Here is a 14,357-nt window from a genome sequence, read left to right on the forward strand (position 1 = left end):
TATTCTTAATGTTTCCAAAACAAAAAAACAAAAATATTAAATATTTTATGAGTCTCAACCATTCTTTAAAAAGTGTAATAGTGGGGCACCTCAGTGGCTCAGTCAGTTAAGTGTCTGACTTCGGCTCAGGTCATGATCTCCGGGTTGGTGAGTTTGGGCCCCATGTTAGGCTCTGTGCTAACAGCTGGAGCCTGGGGCCTGCTTTGGATTCTGTGTCTCCCTCTCTTACTGCCCCTCCCCTGCTTGCACTCTGTCTCTGTCTCTCTCTCTCTCAAAAATACATAAACATCAAAAAAAATTTTTTCAGTGTAATAGAACCTACAATACGTGAAACTAAAGCCAAGTAAACATCTAATTCAACAATTGTCTTCATTTTTTGTTTAAGATTTTGTTTTTAAGTAATCTGTACACCCAATGTAGTGCTCAAACTTACAACCATGAAATCTACAATTGTATGTTCTACTGACTGAGCCAGCCAGGTGCCCCCTGTCTTCATTTATTTTTAACTTAATGTAGTTCAGGTTCAACAGAGTATGTTAGCTCTGCTATTATGGAATATATATCCTGAATTTCTTAATAATTTAATTTTTTCTCTTTTTATATGTATAATACATTCACAGAGTTGCCCAATGTACATCTGAAGAATAACAGCTAAGTGGAGGGAATTGCCTTACCAGAGATCAATGTGTTATGAAGTTATGGTAATTAAGACACTTTGCTATTGGCACAAGTATAGAAAGACAAATTAATAAAACAAAAATAGCCTAGCAACAGACCCATACACATGTGGATATTTGAAATATGACAAATGTTATTGTAGATCATTGTACAAATAATTCAATTAGGTGGTGTTAAGAAAAGAGATTATTCATAGGGAAAAGAATAGATTTAGATCCCTATCTCATAACACACACACACACACACACACACACACACACACACACCACACACACCAATCAAATTTAGATGGACCAAGGATTTACATTTGAATGGCAAAACTAAAAGCTTTCAGAATACAGGAAAGTATCTTTTTGATCAGTTAGGAGGGACCAATTTCACAAACAAAACGCAAAAGCACTGGCCAAAAATGACTTATTAGTGTTAAGACTATCTGTTTATTAAAGAAAGTGAAAGACAAGCCAAAATTGAGAGAGTAACAACATATATAACAAAGAATTAATATCCAGAATATGTAAGATCAACCTAATTAAAAAAATAAAAGAGGCGAACAGGTTTCTAACTGAAAAGGCAACATAAATCATGCATGAAATGCATGGAAAAATGCACAATCTCATTTGTAGTCACATAAATATTAATTTAAACCACAATAAAATACCATTTGACATTGCTGTTTAAAGTAGGCCTCTAAATTAACATTACACCAGCATGTAAAATAAACCACATCCCTAAGTATTTTGCTGCAGCTGACAATATTTTTTTCATAAGACTTCTTCAATGAACAGTGCTTTGATTTCATTGTGGACAGGTAACAGTTTCTAGATGAGAGCATTTAAGCAGCAATGTTTTACATACATCAGACTGGCCAAACTTTTTTTTAAAAGTCTGGGGTTGCTGAAAATGTTAAGGATAAATTTTACACATAGCAGATAAGAGTATGAATTGGAATACCATTATGGAAAACAATATGACATAACTCAATGAGTCTAGGCATACACATATCAATGATGCAGTTATTCCACTTCTAGGAATATATCCTAGAGGAACTCCTGCCCATGTATACTAAGAGACATGCACAAAAATAACATCATCATAACATCAGGAGACTTCTGGGGAAGATGGCAAAGTATGAGGACCATAAGCTCATCTCGTCCCAGAGACACAATTAGGTATCGGCCAATTCAGTGTAAGTAACCCAGAAAATAACCCAAAGATTGGCAGAACAGACTCTCCACAGCTAAACGTAGAGAAGAGGCCACTTTGAAGAGGGTTGGAAGGACAGGGATGCGGTTGGGAGCCACATGGAACTGCAAGACTGTCCACAAGAGGAAGGAACACCATGGGCATAGAGAAAGCAGAGAAATAAACCCTCACACCAAGACAGCCCAGAGGAGGAAGACCAGTCCTCGTGACATTTGGCTTCGAAACCAGAGGGACTGAATTTCCAGAGTTCTTACAATCAGCGAGGCTTAATATTTGGAACTTTAAAAGAAATCAGCAAGCTCAAGGGACAGACAGGTGGCAGAGCCAGGAGGGCAAAAGGAAACTGAGCCCTTGCCCTTAAAGAGACAGCACAACAAACAGCCCCATGGAGATAGAGCACAGAAACAGCAGGTTGAATAATGCCTCAGGTATATGAGAGGGAGATATGTTTATACAAATCTCATTGTGTACTGGAGAGCCAGGGTCCTTGAGAGACTTCTCCAGGAACAAAATTGCTGGTGAGTGCCATTTCCATGCCTCACCCCCAGCATAAACACACCAACACCTTTGGGAACCAGCGCAATGCCAACACTTGCTAACTTGCTAACAGTGCACCCTGCCCCCAGTTCTCCTGCTGACATGCCCCTTCCAGCCAGGCCTCCAATCCAGGTCTCCTCCCACAGCAGATTCACATAAACATTTCTAACACCATGCATCGCTACCCCAAGCACTTCTGCAGATCTGCTGCCTCCAACACAACCTGACTCAGTCCCTAGTTCTGGAGGTCCTGCCCTGCTAACTCAGGGCCTTGCTGGCACCAAGCACGCTGCCCCCATGTTCACCTGAAGTTAGATGCTCCTGGATCTCTGACAAACACCTGACCTGACTCAATTAGAGCCCAAGGGGGCCCCAGACTGGCCCACTGACACCAGAGACCAGATCCTGCCCATAAAAGACAAAGAGAGCCACTGCAGATGACTGGACTGAAGGCAAACATGGCTCAGCCACAACAGCAGGGCACATTCAACACTCACGGGAGACACACCTGAAGTTCCAGGTTCTGGTGAATAGGGGACACTGACATTGCATTGCAGGGCACTACAGAACCTATTCCTCATAAGGTCCTACTTTCAAGAGCAGGAGACATAGCTAACTTTTCTAACATGCAAAAACAGACACAGAGAGTTAGACAAAATGAGAAGACAGATGAGTTTGTCCCAAATGAAAGAACAGGACAAAATGACAAGAGACCTAAACAAAATGGAGATATATAATATGCCTGATAGAGAATTTAAAAATTTTTTTAATGTGTATTTATTTTTGAGAGAGAGACAGAGCACGAGTATGGGAGGGACAGAAAGAGAGGGAGACATAGAATCTGAAGCAGGCTCCAGACTTTGAGCTGTCAGCACAGAGCCCAATGTGGAGCTCAAACCCACAGACCATGAGATCATGACCTGAGCTGAAGTCAGATGCTTAACCAACTGAGCAACCCAGGAGCCCAAAGAATTTAAAGTAATGGTCATAAAGATACTCATTAGGCTTGAGAAAAGAGTAAAGAATCTCAGCAAGACCTTTAACAAAGAGATAGAAAACATAAAAAAAAAAAAGATGAAAAACTCGATAACTGAAGTTAAAAATACACTAGATGGAAAACAGTAGCAACCTGGAGAACAGAGTAATGGAAAGCAATAAAGCTAAACAAGAGAAAAAATAATAAATGTGTAAGTAGACTTAGGGAACTCAGCAACACCATCAAGGGTAATAACATTCACATTATAGGATTCGCAGAAGAAGAAAAAGAAAAGGGGGTAGAAGAAATTTACTTGAAGAAATAATAGCTGAAAATTTCTAAATCTAGGGTTAAAAAAAACAAAAATCCAGATCCAGGAGGTAGAGATCCCCAAACAAAATCAAACTAAGGAAGTCCACCTCAAGACCAACTAAAATGGCAGAAAATAGTTATTAAGAAAAAAATTTAAAAGCAACAACAGAAAAGTTACATCCAAGGGAAACTCCATAAGGCTATCAGCATATTTTTCAGCACAAACTTTGCAGGTCAGAAGGGAGTGCTAGATATATTCAAAGTGCTATGGGAAAAACAAACAAACAAACAAACAAACAAACTGCAGCCAAGAATACTGTGTCCAGCAAAGTTATCATTCAAATAGAGGGAGACAGTTTCCCAAACAAAAATTAAAGGAAGTCATGACCAGTAAATCAGCCTTATAAGAATGTTAAAGGGGACTCTTTGAGTGGACGGTAAAGACCACCAGTAGGAATAAGAAAAGTAGGAAACACAAAAGAAGTAAAAATAAGTTCACCTATAAAAATCAGTCAAGGGATTTACAAAAATAAAAGCATATAAAGTAGGGCACCGTATATCTATAAAGTGGGAGGAGAGGAATAAAGAATGGGTTCTAATTGAAGTAACAATCAAATTAGACTGCTGTATGCATATTATATATAAACCTAATGGAAACCACAAATCAAAGACCAGTAATAAATATGCAAAAATAAAGAGAAAGGAATCCAAGTATATCACTAAAGAAAGACAACAAACCATAGAAGAAGCAAAGAACAACTCCAAAAAGAACCATAAAACAAGTAACAAAATGGCAATAAGTACATACCTACCAACAATTACTTTGAATACTCCAGTCAAAAGACAGCACAACAAAATGGATGAAAAAGCAACACCCATCTATATAGGGCTACAAAAGACTCACTTCAGACCTAAAGATGTGCAGATTGCAGTGCCATGTCTAGCTCAGTCAACATGAGACTCTTGATCTCAAGGTCATGAGTTCACACCCCACATTGGGGTAGGGTTTATTTAAAAAAAAAAAAAAAAAGTACATGAAGATTGAAAATAAAGGGATGGAAAAGCATTTATCATGCAAATGGAAGTGAAAAGAAAGCCAGGGTAGCAATACTTATATTGGACAAAATTGACTTTAAAACAAGGACTGTAACAAGAAAGAAAGAAAGAAAGAAAGAAAGAAAGAAAGAAAGACCCTATATAATCATAAAGCATAAAACAGAACAAGAAATATAACAACTGTAAATATTTATGCAACAAGCACCCAATACATAAAGCAGATAATAAGAAACATAAAGGGAGTAATCAATAGCAATAATAACAGTAGGGGACTTTAAAACCCACTTACATCAATGGATATCATCCAAACAGAACATCAACAAGGAAACCATGGTTTTGAAAGACACATTGGACAAGATGGGTCTAACAGATATATTCAGAACATGGTACATTCTACAGAATAGGTCACATATTAGGCCACAAAAGCAAGTCTCAACAAATTCAAAAAGATCAAAGTCATACCATGTATCTTTTCTGACTGCAACACTATGAAACTAGAAATCAAGAAAAAATCTGGAAAAAACACTAATACATGAAGGCTAAATAACATGCTACTAAACAATGAATGGGTCAACCAAGAAATCAAAGAGGAAGTCAAAGAATACATGCAAGCAAATGGAAATGAAAACACAGTGGTCCAAAATCTCTGGGAGGCAGCAAAAACTGTTCTAAGAGGACAGCTTATAGCAATACAAGTCTATCTCAAGAAGCAAGAAAAATCTCATATCAAGAACCTAACCATGGGGCGCCTGGGTGGCGCAGTCGGTTAAGCGTCCGACTTCAGCCCGGTCACGATCTCGCGGTCCGTGAGTTCGAGCCCCGCGTCAGGCTCTGGGCTGATGGCTCAGAGCCTGGAGCCTGTTTCCGATTCTGTGTCTCCCTCTCTCTCTGCCCCTCCCCCGTTCATGCTCTGTCTCTCTCTGTCCCAAAAATAAATAAACGTTGAAAAAAAAAAAAAAAAAAAAAAAGAACCTAACCATATACCTAAAGGAGCTAAAGAAAGAGGAACAAGCAAAATCCCAAAACAGCAAAAGGAATAAAATAATGAAGATTAGAGCAGAAATATATAGAAAAAACAAAACAAAACAATAGATCAATGAAACAAGGAGGTAGTTCTCTGAAAGATCAACAAACCAATAAACCTGGAGCCAGACTCATCAGAGAGAGAGAAGACTCAAATAACCAAAATGAGAAATGAAAGAGGAGAAATGACAACTGATACCACAGAAATACAAAGGATTATAAGAGAGCATTATGAAAAATCATATACCAACAAATTGGACAACCTAGAAAAATGGGTAAATTCCTAAAAATATATAATATACCAAAACTGAAGTAGAAAGAAACAGAAAATAAACAGATCGATTACCAGCTATGAAATTGAATCAGTAATCAAAATTCCAACCAACCAACAAACAAAAGTCCAGGACCTGGTGGCCTCACAGATAAATTCTATCAAACATTTAAAAAAGAGTTACTTAATTTTCCCAAACTATTCCAAAAAGTTGAAAAGGAAGGAAAGCTTCCAAATTCATTCTATGAGGCCAGCATTACCCTGATGTTGAAATGAGATAAAGGCACTAACAAGAAAGGGAACTAAAGGTTAATGTCCCCGATGAATATAGATGTAAAAATCTTCAATAAAACATTAGTAAAATGAATCCAACAATACATTAAAAAACTCATTTACCACAATCAAGTGGGCTTTATTCCTGTGATGCAAGGTAGTTCAATATTCTCAAATCAATCAACATGTATATCACATCAATAAGGGATAAAAAACATAGTATCATTTCAACAGACGCAGAAAAAGCAACAAAGTACAATATCCTTTCAAGATAAAAACCCTCCACAAAGTAGGTTTAGAGGGAACATACCTCAACATAATAAATGTCATGTATGAAAAACCCATAGCTAACATCATCCTCAATGGGGAAAAACTGAGAGCTTTTCCCCTAAGGTCAGGAAAACGACAAAGATGTCTACTCTCACCACTTTTATTCAACATAGTACTGGAAGTCCTGGTCACAGAAATCAGACAACAATAAGAAATAAAAGGATCCAAATCAGTAAGGAAGAAGTCAAACTTTCACTATTTGCAGATGATATGACACTTTATACAGAAAACCCAAAAGACTCCTCTAAAAATCTACTATAACTGACAAATGAATTCAGTAAGCTCACAGGACACAAAATCAATATACAGAAATCCACTGCATGTCTATACATTAATAATGAAGTAGCAAAAAGAGAAATTAAGAAAGCAGTCCCATTTACAACTGCAACAAAAATAATAAAATACATAGGAATAAATTTAAACAAAGAGGTGAAAGACCTATACTCTAAAAACTATAGAACACTAATGAAAGAAACTGAAGAGGACACAAATGGAAATATATTCCATGCTCATGTACTGAAGAACAAATGTTGTTAATATGTCCATACTACCAAAAGCGACCTACAGACTTAATGCAATCCCTATCAAAATACCAACAGCATTTTTCACAGAACTAGAATAAATAATCCTAAAATTTGGATGGAAACACAAAAGACCGTGAATAGCCAAAGCAATCTTGAAAAAGAAAAACAAAACTGAATGTATGACAAAGCAAGATTTCAAAATATACTACAAATCTTCAATCAAAACAGTGTGGTACTGGAGTATCCGACTCTTGATAGCGGGTTCGTGAGTTCAAGCCTCACGTTGGGCATGGAAGCCTACTTAAAAAATAATAAAAGGGCACCTGGGTGGCTCAGTCAGTTGAGCATCCAACTCTTGATTTCAGCTGAGGTCATGATTCCAGGGTCATGGGATCGAGCCCCACATTGGACTCCACACTGAGCATGGAGCCTGCTTGGGATTCTCTCTCTCCCCCTCTGCCCCTCTCCTTCTCACTCAAATAAAATTAAAAAAAAAAAAGAAAAGAAATATTATTCAGCCATAAAGAATGAAATCTTGGGGCGCCTGGGTGGCTCAGTTGATTAAGCATCTGACTTCAGCTCAGGTCATGATCTCGCGGTCCGTGAGTTCCAGCCCCGCATCAGGCTCTGTGCTGACCGCTCAGAGCCTGGAGCCTGTTTCAGATTCTGTGTCTCCCTCTCTCTGACCCTCCCCCGTTCATGCTCTGTCTCTCTCTGTCTCAAAAATAAATAAACATAAAAAAAAGTTTAAAAAAAAAAAAAAGAATGAAATCTTGGGGCGCCTGGGTGGCTCAGTCAGTTAGCGTCCGACTTCGGCTCAGGTCATGATCTCGCAGTCCATGGGTTCGAGCCCCACGTCGGGCTCTGTGCTGACAGCTCAGAGCCTGGAGCCTGTTTCAGATTCTGTGTCTCCCTCTTTCTCTGACCCTCCCCTGTTCATGCTCTCTGTCTCAAAAATAAATAAATGTTAAAAAAAAAAATTAAAAGAAAAAAAAAGAATGAAATCTTGCCATTTGCAACAACATAGATGGATTTAGAAATTATAATGGCGGGGTGCCTGAGTGGCTCAGTCAGTTAGGCAGCAGACTCTTGATTTCGTCTCAGGTCATGATCTCACAGTTTGTGAGACCATGCCCCACATGGAGCTCACACTGCTAGTGCATGGAGCCTGCTAAAAAAAAAAAAAAAAAAAAAAAAAAATTATAATGGTATGTGAAGTCAGTCAGTCAGAAAAAGACTAATAACATAGGATTTCACCCACATGTGGAATTTAAGAAACAAAACAAAGAGATAAATCAAAAAAAAAAAAAAAACCACACAAAAAAACAAAACAAAACAAAAAAAACAGACTTAACTATAGAGAAGAAACTGATGGTTACCAGAGGGGAGGTGGGTAGGAGGATAGGTGATACAGGTGAACGGGAGGGATTAAAGAGAACACTTACCATGATGAGCACTGAGCAGTGTACAGAATTGCTGACTTACTATATCATACAACTGAAACTAATATAACACTGTATGTCAACTATATTGGAATTTAAATAGATCATTATCTTCATAACATTTTTATAATGGCAAAACTGCAGAAACAAACCCAAACATTTACCTACAGTAGAACGGATAAATTATGGTATATTCCTATAATGGAAAGCTAGAGAAGTATAAAAATGACTATATTATATGGATGAATTTCACAAACATAATTTTGAGCAAGAAAAGTAATTGGCAGGGGCACCTGAGTGGCTCAGTGGGTTAAGCATCTCACTTCAGCTCAGGTCATGATCTCTCACTTTGTGAGTTTGAGCCCCACGTGGGGCTCTGTGCTGACAGCCCAGAGCCTGGAGCCTGCTTCAGATTCTGTGTCTTCTCTCTCTGTCCCTCCCCTGCTCGCCCTCTGTCTCTCTCTCTCAAAAATAAATAAACATTAAAAAAAATTTTTTTTTTTTAAATCACACATGGTAGGAGTGCCTGAGTGGCTCAGTCAGTTGAGTGGCCGACTTCAGCTCAGATCACCATGTTGCAGTTCGTGAATTCAAACCCCACATCAGGCTCACTGCTGTCAGCGTGGTGGCCGCTTTGGATCCTCTGTCCAAGACTACACGCGCTCACTCTCTCTCAAAAATAAATGTTAAAAATATCACACATGGTAAATGAAGGAACAGCAATCATCCATTCAAGGTTTGGCAAACACTTCCAAATAATAATTCTAATTGTACTAAACAAGAAACCAATAACCTTGGCAAGATCCACAAAATAATAATTCTCTTGAATATAATAATTCCAACCTACTATAAAACAATCTACCACCATTATTTGGAATCCCAAGTCAGGACAACCAGAGATTAACTTTTCAACAGAAATCTATGAAACTGTGACGGACTAATAAAAAACAAATTGCAAAAATACCACTACGTTGACCCTTGAACAACACAAGTTTAAACTACGTGCATCCACTTTTATGCAGATTTTCAATAAATACAGTATAGTACTGTAAATGTATTTTCGCTTCCTCATGATTTTCTTAATAACATTTTTTCCAGCTTACTTTATTGTAATAATACAATATATAATACATATAACGTACAAAATACGTGTTAATCAACTGTTATCAGTAAGACTTCCAGTCAACATTAGGCTATTAGCAGTTCCATTTTTGAGTTAGGGGGAAGCGAGGGAGAGGGAGGGAGAGGGTGTGTGACAGTTACCATGGTCTGTCCCTGTTCCACTAGCTGGGGGTAGACTCAATAAAGAAAGAAACTAAAAAAAATAAGAAACTAAAAAAAATGTTATATGCATATTAGCAACTGCATGGGAATGGGGGGGGCACACTCCTAATCCCTACACTGTTCAAGGGTCAGCTATATTTAAATAGCACTGTTAGATCATCATACCTGTGTTTTTAATCCCTCTGTAGTCAATTTGTCTATGTGTATTATTACATGCCATTAACACATTTCTTCTCTCCTCACTCTTAGCAGAAAACCTTGCTTGCTACTTCAGAGAAAATAGAATTATCTCAACTACTTATGAACCTACCTGAATCTGTACTCTCAAGTCACTCCCACGCCCACCCCTTGGAAAAGAGAAATTATTCCCTCTCCTTTGCTAGTTTATTCTTTTTTTTTTTTTAAACATTTATTTATCTTCAGAGAGAGAGAATCTCAAGCAGGCTCCACACTATCAGTGCAGAACCCAACGTGGGGCTCGAATCATGAACAGTGAGATCATGACCTGAGCCAAAATCAAGAGTAGGCTTAACCGACAGACACCCAGGGACCCCTCCTTTGCCAGTTTATTCTTATACCTGAAACTGAAAGGTTAGAGTTCTGTAATCCTCAGTTTCCCTAGGAGATCTTATCCATCTAGTCTTTGCCTTCCCACTACACCCACCACACTCTGGGCCACCATCATCTACCATATGATTACTGCAACAAATTCAAAACTATTCTATCTTCTACCCTTGGTCTTCTCTATTTCTTTTCTACCTACCAGTAAGACGGATCATTTAAAAGTGAAAATATCATGATATCCCTAAAATGCTTGGATGACTTGATCATTGAATAAAGTAAATTCCTAACAAGGTCCTCCATGAGCTACTTCTAACCTACTGTGATCTTCATCTAACAGGACTCTCTTTCATACTTGCCATACTTTAAATACACTGGCCTCCTTTCAGTTTCTAAGACACACCCTGTTTTTTAACCACTTTAGTATTTTCAAATATAAAATTAATCTTCCCTCCATCTGTAACATTCTCCCCTACCCCCCCCCCCATTCCCTTTCCATAGCTAATTCCTAAATATCCTATGATCTTTGAGGGATATTTCAGGGACTCTATTAAACGACTACTTCAGAAAAGTCTTCCTTGAAGATTCAGAATAGGCTAGGCCTCCTCACATACACTCCTATAGCACCTTGTACTTTCCCCTCACATCACTTAGGACAATTGTAATTAAAGAAAATAACTAGCCAATTAATGTCTGCTCCTCATAAATGATAAGCATCATGGGGAGGGAATGTGTATAGCTTACCCACCATTTTTGTCCCTATCACATAGCACAGTGTTTGTTTAAACACACACACACACACACACACACACACACACTAAACATCTGTTGAATAAAGCAAGTAAATTCGAACAAATGAAAGCACAAAGTGGATTTAAATTACTTTAAATATTATTCATTACAACACATGGAAGAGGGGTGGCATTTTGTTGAAGATCCATTGATTTTTTCATTTATTCAACAATGAATATGCCAACAAAACATGTGCTAGCACTGCTTTAAGCATTTAGTGAACAAACCAAACAAAAATCCCTGTCCTCATGGAGCTTACATCCTAGCGGGGGGAGATAACACTATTAAACACAAAATGGTAGTGATGGAGAAGGGGGAACCCAGTGGGTAAAAGTGACTGAGTCAAGAGGACAGTGGGTTGCAACTTTAAGTTAAAGTAGGCCTCATCAAAAAGGTGACATGTGAGCAAAGACTTGAAAGAAATGAGAAAATTACTCATACAAGTATCTAGAAAAAGTGTTTGAGACTCACCCCAGCTGGGAGAAAAAGTTCTCCCAAGGCAGAAATGTGCTTGGGGTTGATGAGAGAACAAGGAAGCTAGTGTGGCTAGAGCACAATGAGTGAGGGAACAGGGTAACTGTGAACAGGTCAGAGGGTAAGCTGGGTAAATGGGGGTGGGACTAAGCAGGAACAAGATGATATGGAACACCCTCGGGCAGTGCTATCCAATGGAAGTATAATGTAAACTACATGTATAATTTTAAATTTTCCAGTAGCCACAATAAAAAAGGTAAAAAAGAAACCAGTGAAATAAAAATTAACATATTTTATTACAGCTAATACCACAAAATATTATTTCAACATGTTATCAGTATAAAAATTTCAGGTGTTCTACTGTTTTTGGTACTAAGTCCTCAAAATCTAATGTGTATTTGACACGCTCAATTCAAATTAGCTATGTCTGAAGTGCTCAATAGTGGATAACAACATGGACAGAACAACTGCAGGCCATTCTAAGGACTTTAGATTTAGAAAAATGGGGAGACTTTCAGAATTTTGAGCATAAGAGTAAGTTATAGGACCGATTTCACTACTTGTTGAGAATATAGAGAAATCCAGGTGAGGAATGGTAACAGCATGCAAGGTAGTTGCTATAGAGTTGTGAGAAGTTAGATTTTGGATTTTATTTCGAGGGTAAAATCAACAAGATTTGTCAACTATTTATTTAACGTGAAGTATGGGGAAAAGGGGGAGTTGAGGATATTCTCAGGTTTGGGCCCAGACAACTGAAACATTGAAGTTATCATCAAATGACATGAGAAAGACCACAGAATATGAAGAGCTTGATTTTAGACAAGTGTTAAGTGCTAATAAGATATACAAGTGGAGATCTAGAACTGGCAGATGAGTTTAAGAATCTAAAGTTCAGGAGATGTCCCAACTGTAGATATAAATTTGAGAACCATTAGATATGGACAACAAACATAAATTTGAGAGCCATTAAGATATAGACAATAGTCAAAGCCAGGAGACTTAAATGAGATCACCCAAGGAGTGAAGAATTTATATACAAAAGACATGAAGATGAAAGATGGGATCTTGGCCCCTGAGACATCCCAAGGTAAGAGGAGGAGGAACCAGCAAAGTAATGTGAGAAATGACAGTGAGATAAAATTAAAAAAAAAAAAAATTATGAGAGCAAGGAATCTTAGAAGACAAGAGAAGAAAATGTGACAAGCAGAGAATAACTTTTAGTTCTCTTTTTGGTTTGTCTAATGTAATGTTATTTCTGTCATACACGAAGATAATGTTATTAGTCTCTTTTGCTCATTAGTAATCAGGCGCTGTGATCTCTTGCCACCACTCTTTTAAGCAACAACTATCCCAAATAGAGAATGCTGGTCTTGACACTAAACGTTCAAGAAGCTCAAAGAAAAACATAGGAGGCAGTTAAAAAAAAAAATCACTGGCCTGTGAGTGAAGCTTCAGTTCTTCCTCCAGCTACTGACTAGTTATATGAACTGTGACATACCTTAACAGGATGTTTCTTCCTCTGTAAAATGCGAGTGATGCTGGGGGCTGCCTCCACTTAAAGAGCTACCTTAATTAAGTAACAAAAAGTATCAGTGCCTCAAAAACACAAAACAAAAATTAAAAAGCACTGTACAAAAAAAAAAAAAAAAAAAAAAGCATTGTACCAAAAAAGGGCTGTCCTCCTAGACAATTGGAGCTTCCTAAGTGCTGAAAAGATCTGCTACCACGAAGTACTACACAATTAGTCTCCAAATGATAAATGTTGATGCAAATTAGGCAAGGTCTAGACGTTAAAGAATTGCCTGCAACAACGTACTCCCAAAAGCACCCACGGGTATTTTGTGAAGTGTTCAAGTTTACAGACGTAGGTCACTCAAATATACCACCTCTTCCATACCAGAACTCACTTCTCTTAATCAAATTCCTTTCCCGCGCAGCCCACACCCCCAGTAACGCAGACAGAACCGTGTCTTGGCCTCAGTCCCTACGGGTGACTGCCGGGGGCGGGGGGGCCGGTGGCAGTGTGCATCCCTCCCCCCACCCCCCACTCCACCCCTAAGGTGGACGGCTCCAGAAAGGAGTGAAACCTCTGATAAGGTCGCTTTTAAGTAGCAATAACCCTCTGGAGGACTTAGAACCCCAAAACAGCAGGAAACTTTTCGAGCCCCAGTGCAGACCCCTGCTTAGGAGAGTCCGGCTTACAACTGGAGTCTCCACGCCAGAGCTATTTTCCCCCTAAGCGCAGACAACTGCTTGCTTTACCTCTACCGAGGTATCTTATGGTCGCCGCCATGTCGATGATTCCGGATTGTGTTGACGAAATGGGTCCTACGCTTCAACTTGGAAGAAACTTAAAAAGGGTTCCTCTCCGGAATTGGCAGAGGGGGAAGGATTAGAAAGAGCAAGAGGAAAAGGGGCGGGAACCAAAACAGGCTCTCAAGCCTGCAGGGAAGGGCGAACAACGCCTGTGCCCCGTGGCGGTGTTACACTCAGTCTCCCGTGCTAGTCTTCCGTGCTAGGACCCTATGTTTCGTGGTTCCGGTAAAGCAACTTAAACTATCTTCAGAGAAATCTCCTCGTGGAAAATACGGTCCTGTTGGCATTGCCCTGTTTTATTTCTT

The 14,357-nt window shown here is 38.7% G+C and overlaps 1 protein-coding gene across 1 annotated transcript in view; it reads right to left on the reverse strand.

Moving 5' to 3' along the window:
* The window catches only part of MRPL1 (mitochondrial ribosomal protein L1), a 98,739-nt gene extending 84,648 nt beyond the window's left edge, over positions 1–14,091 (reverse strand). Inside the window, exon 1 of the mRNA XM_030313623.1 lies at positions 13,999–14,091. Within this exon, the coding sequence (XP_030169483.1) occupies positions 13,999–14,029 (31 nt within the window). The 5' untranslated portion in view covers positions 14,030–14,091. The remainder of the gene's footprint in view (positions 1–13,998) is intronic.
* Positions 14,092–14,357: the final 266 nt, after the last annotated feature.

Source organism: Lynx canadensis, chromosome B1 (genome assembly GCF_007474595.2).
Source record: "Lynx canadensis isolate LIC74 chromosome B1, mLynCan4.pri.v2, whole genome shotgun sequence".
Classification (NCBI taxonomy): Eukaryota; Metazoa; Chordata; class Mammalia; order Carnivora; family Felidae; genus Lynx; species Lynx canadensis.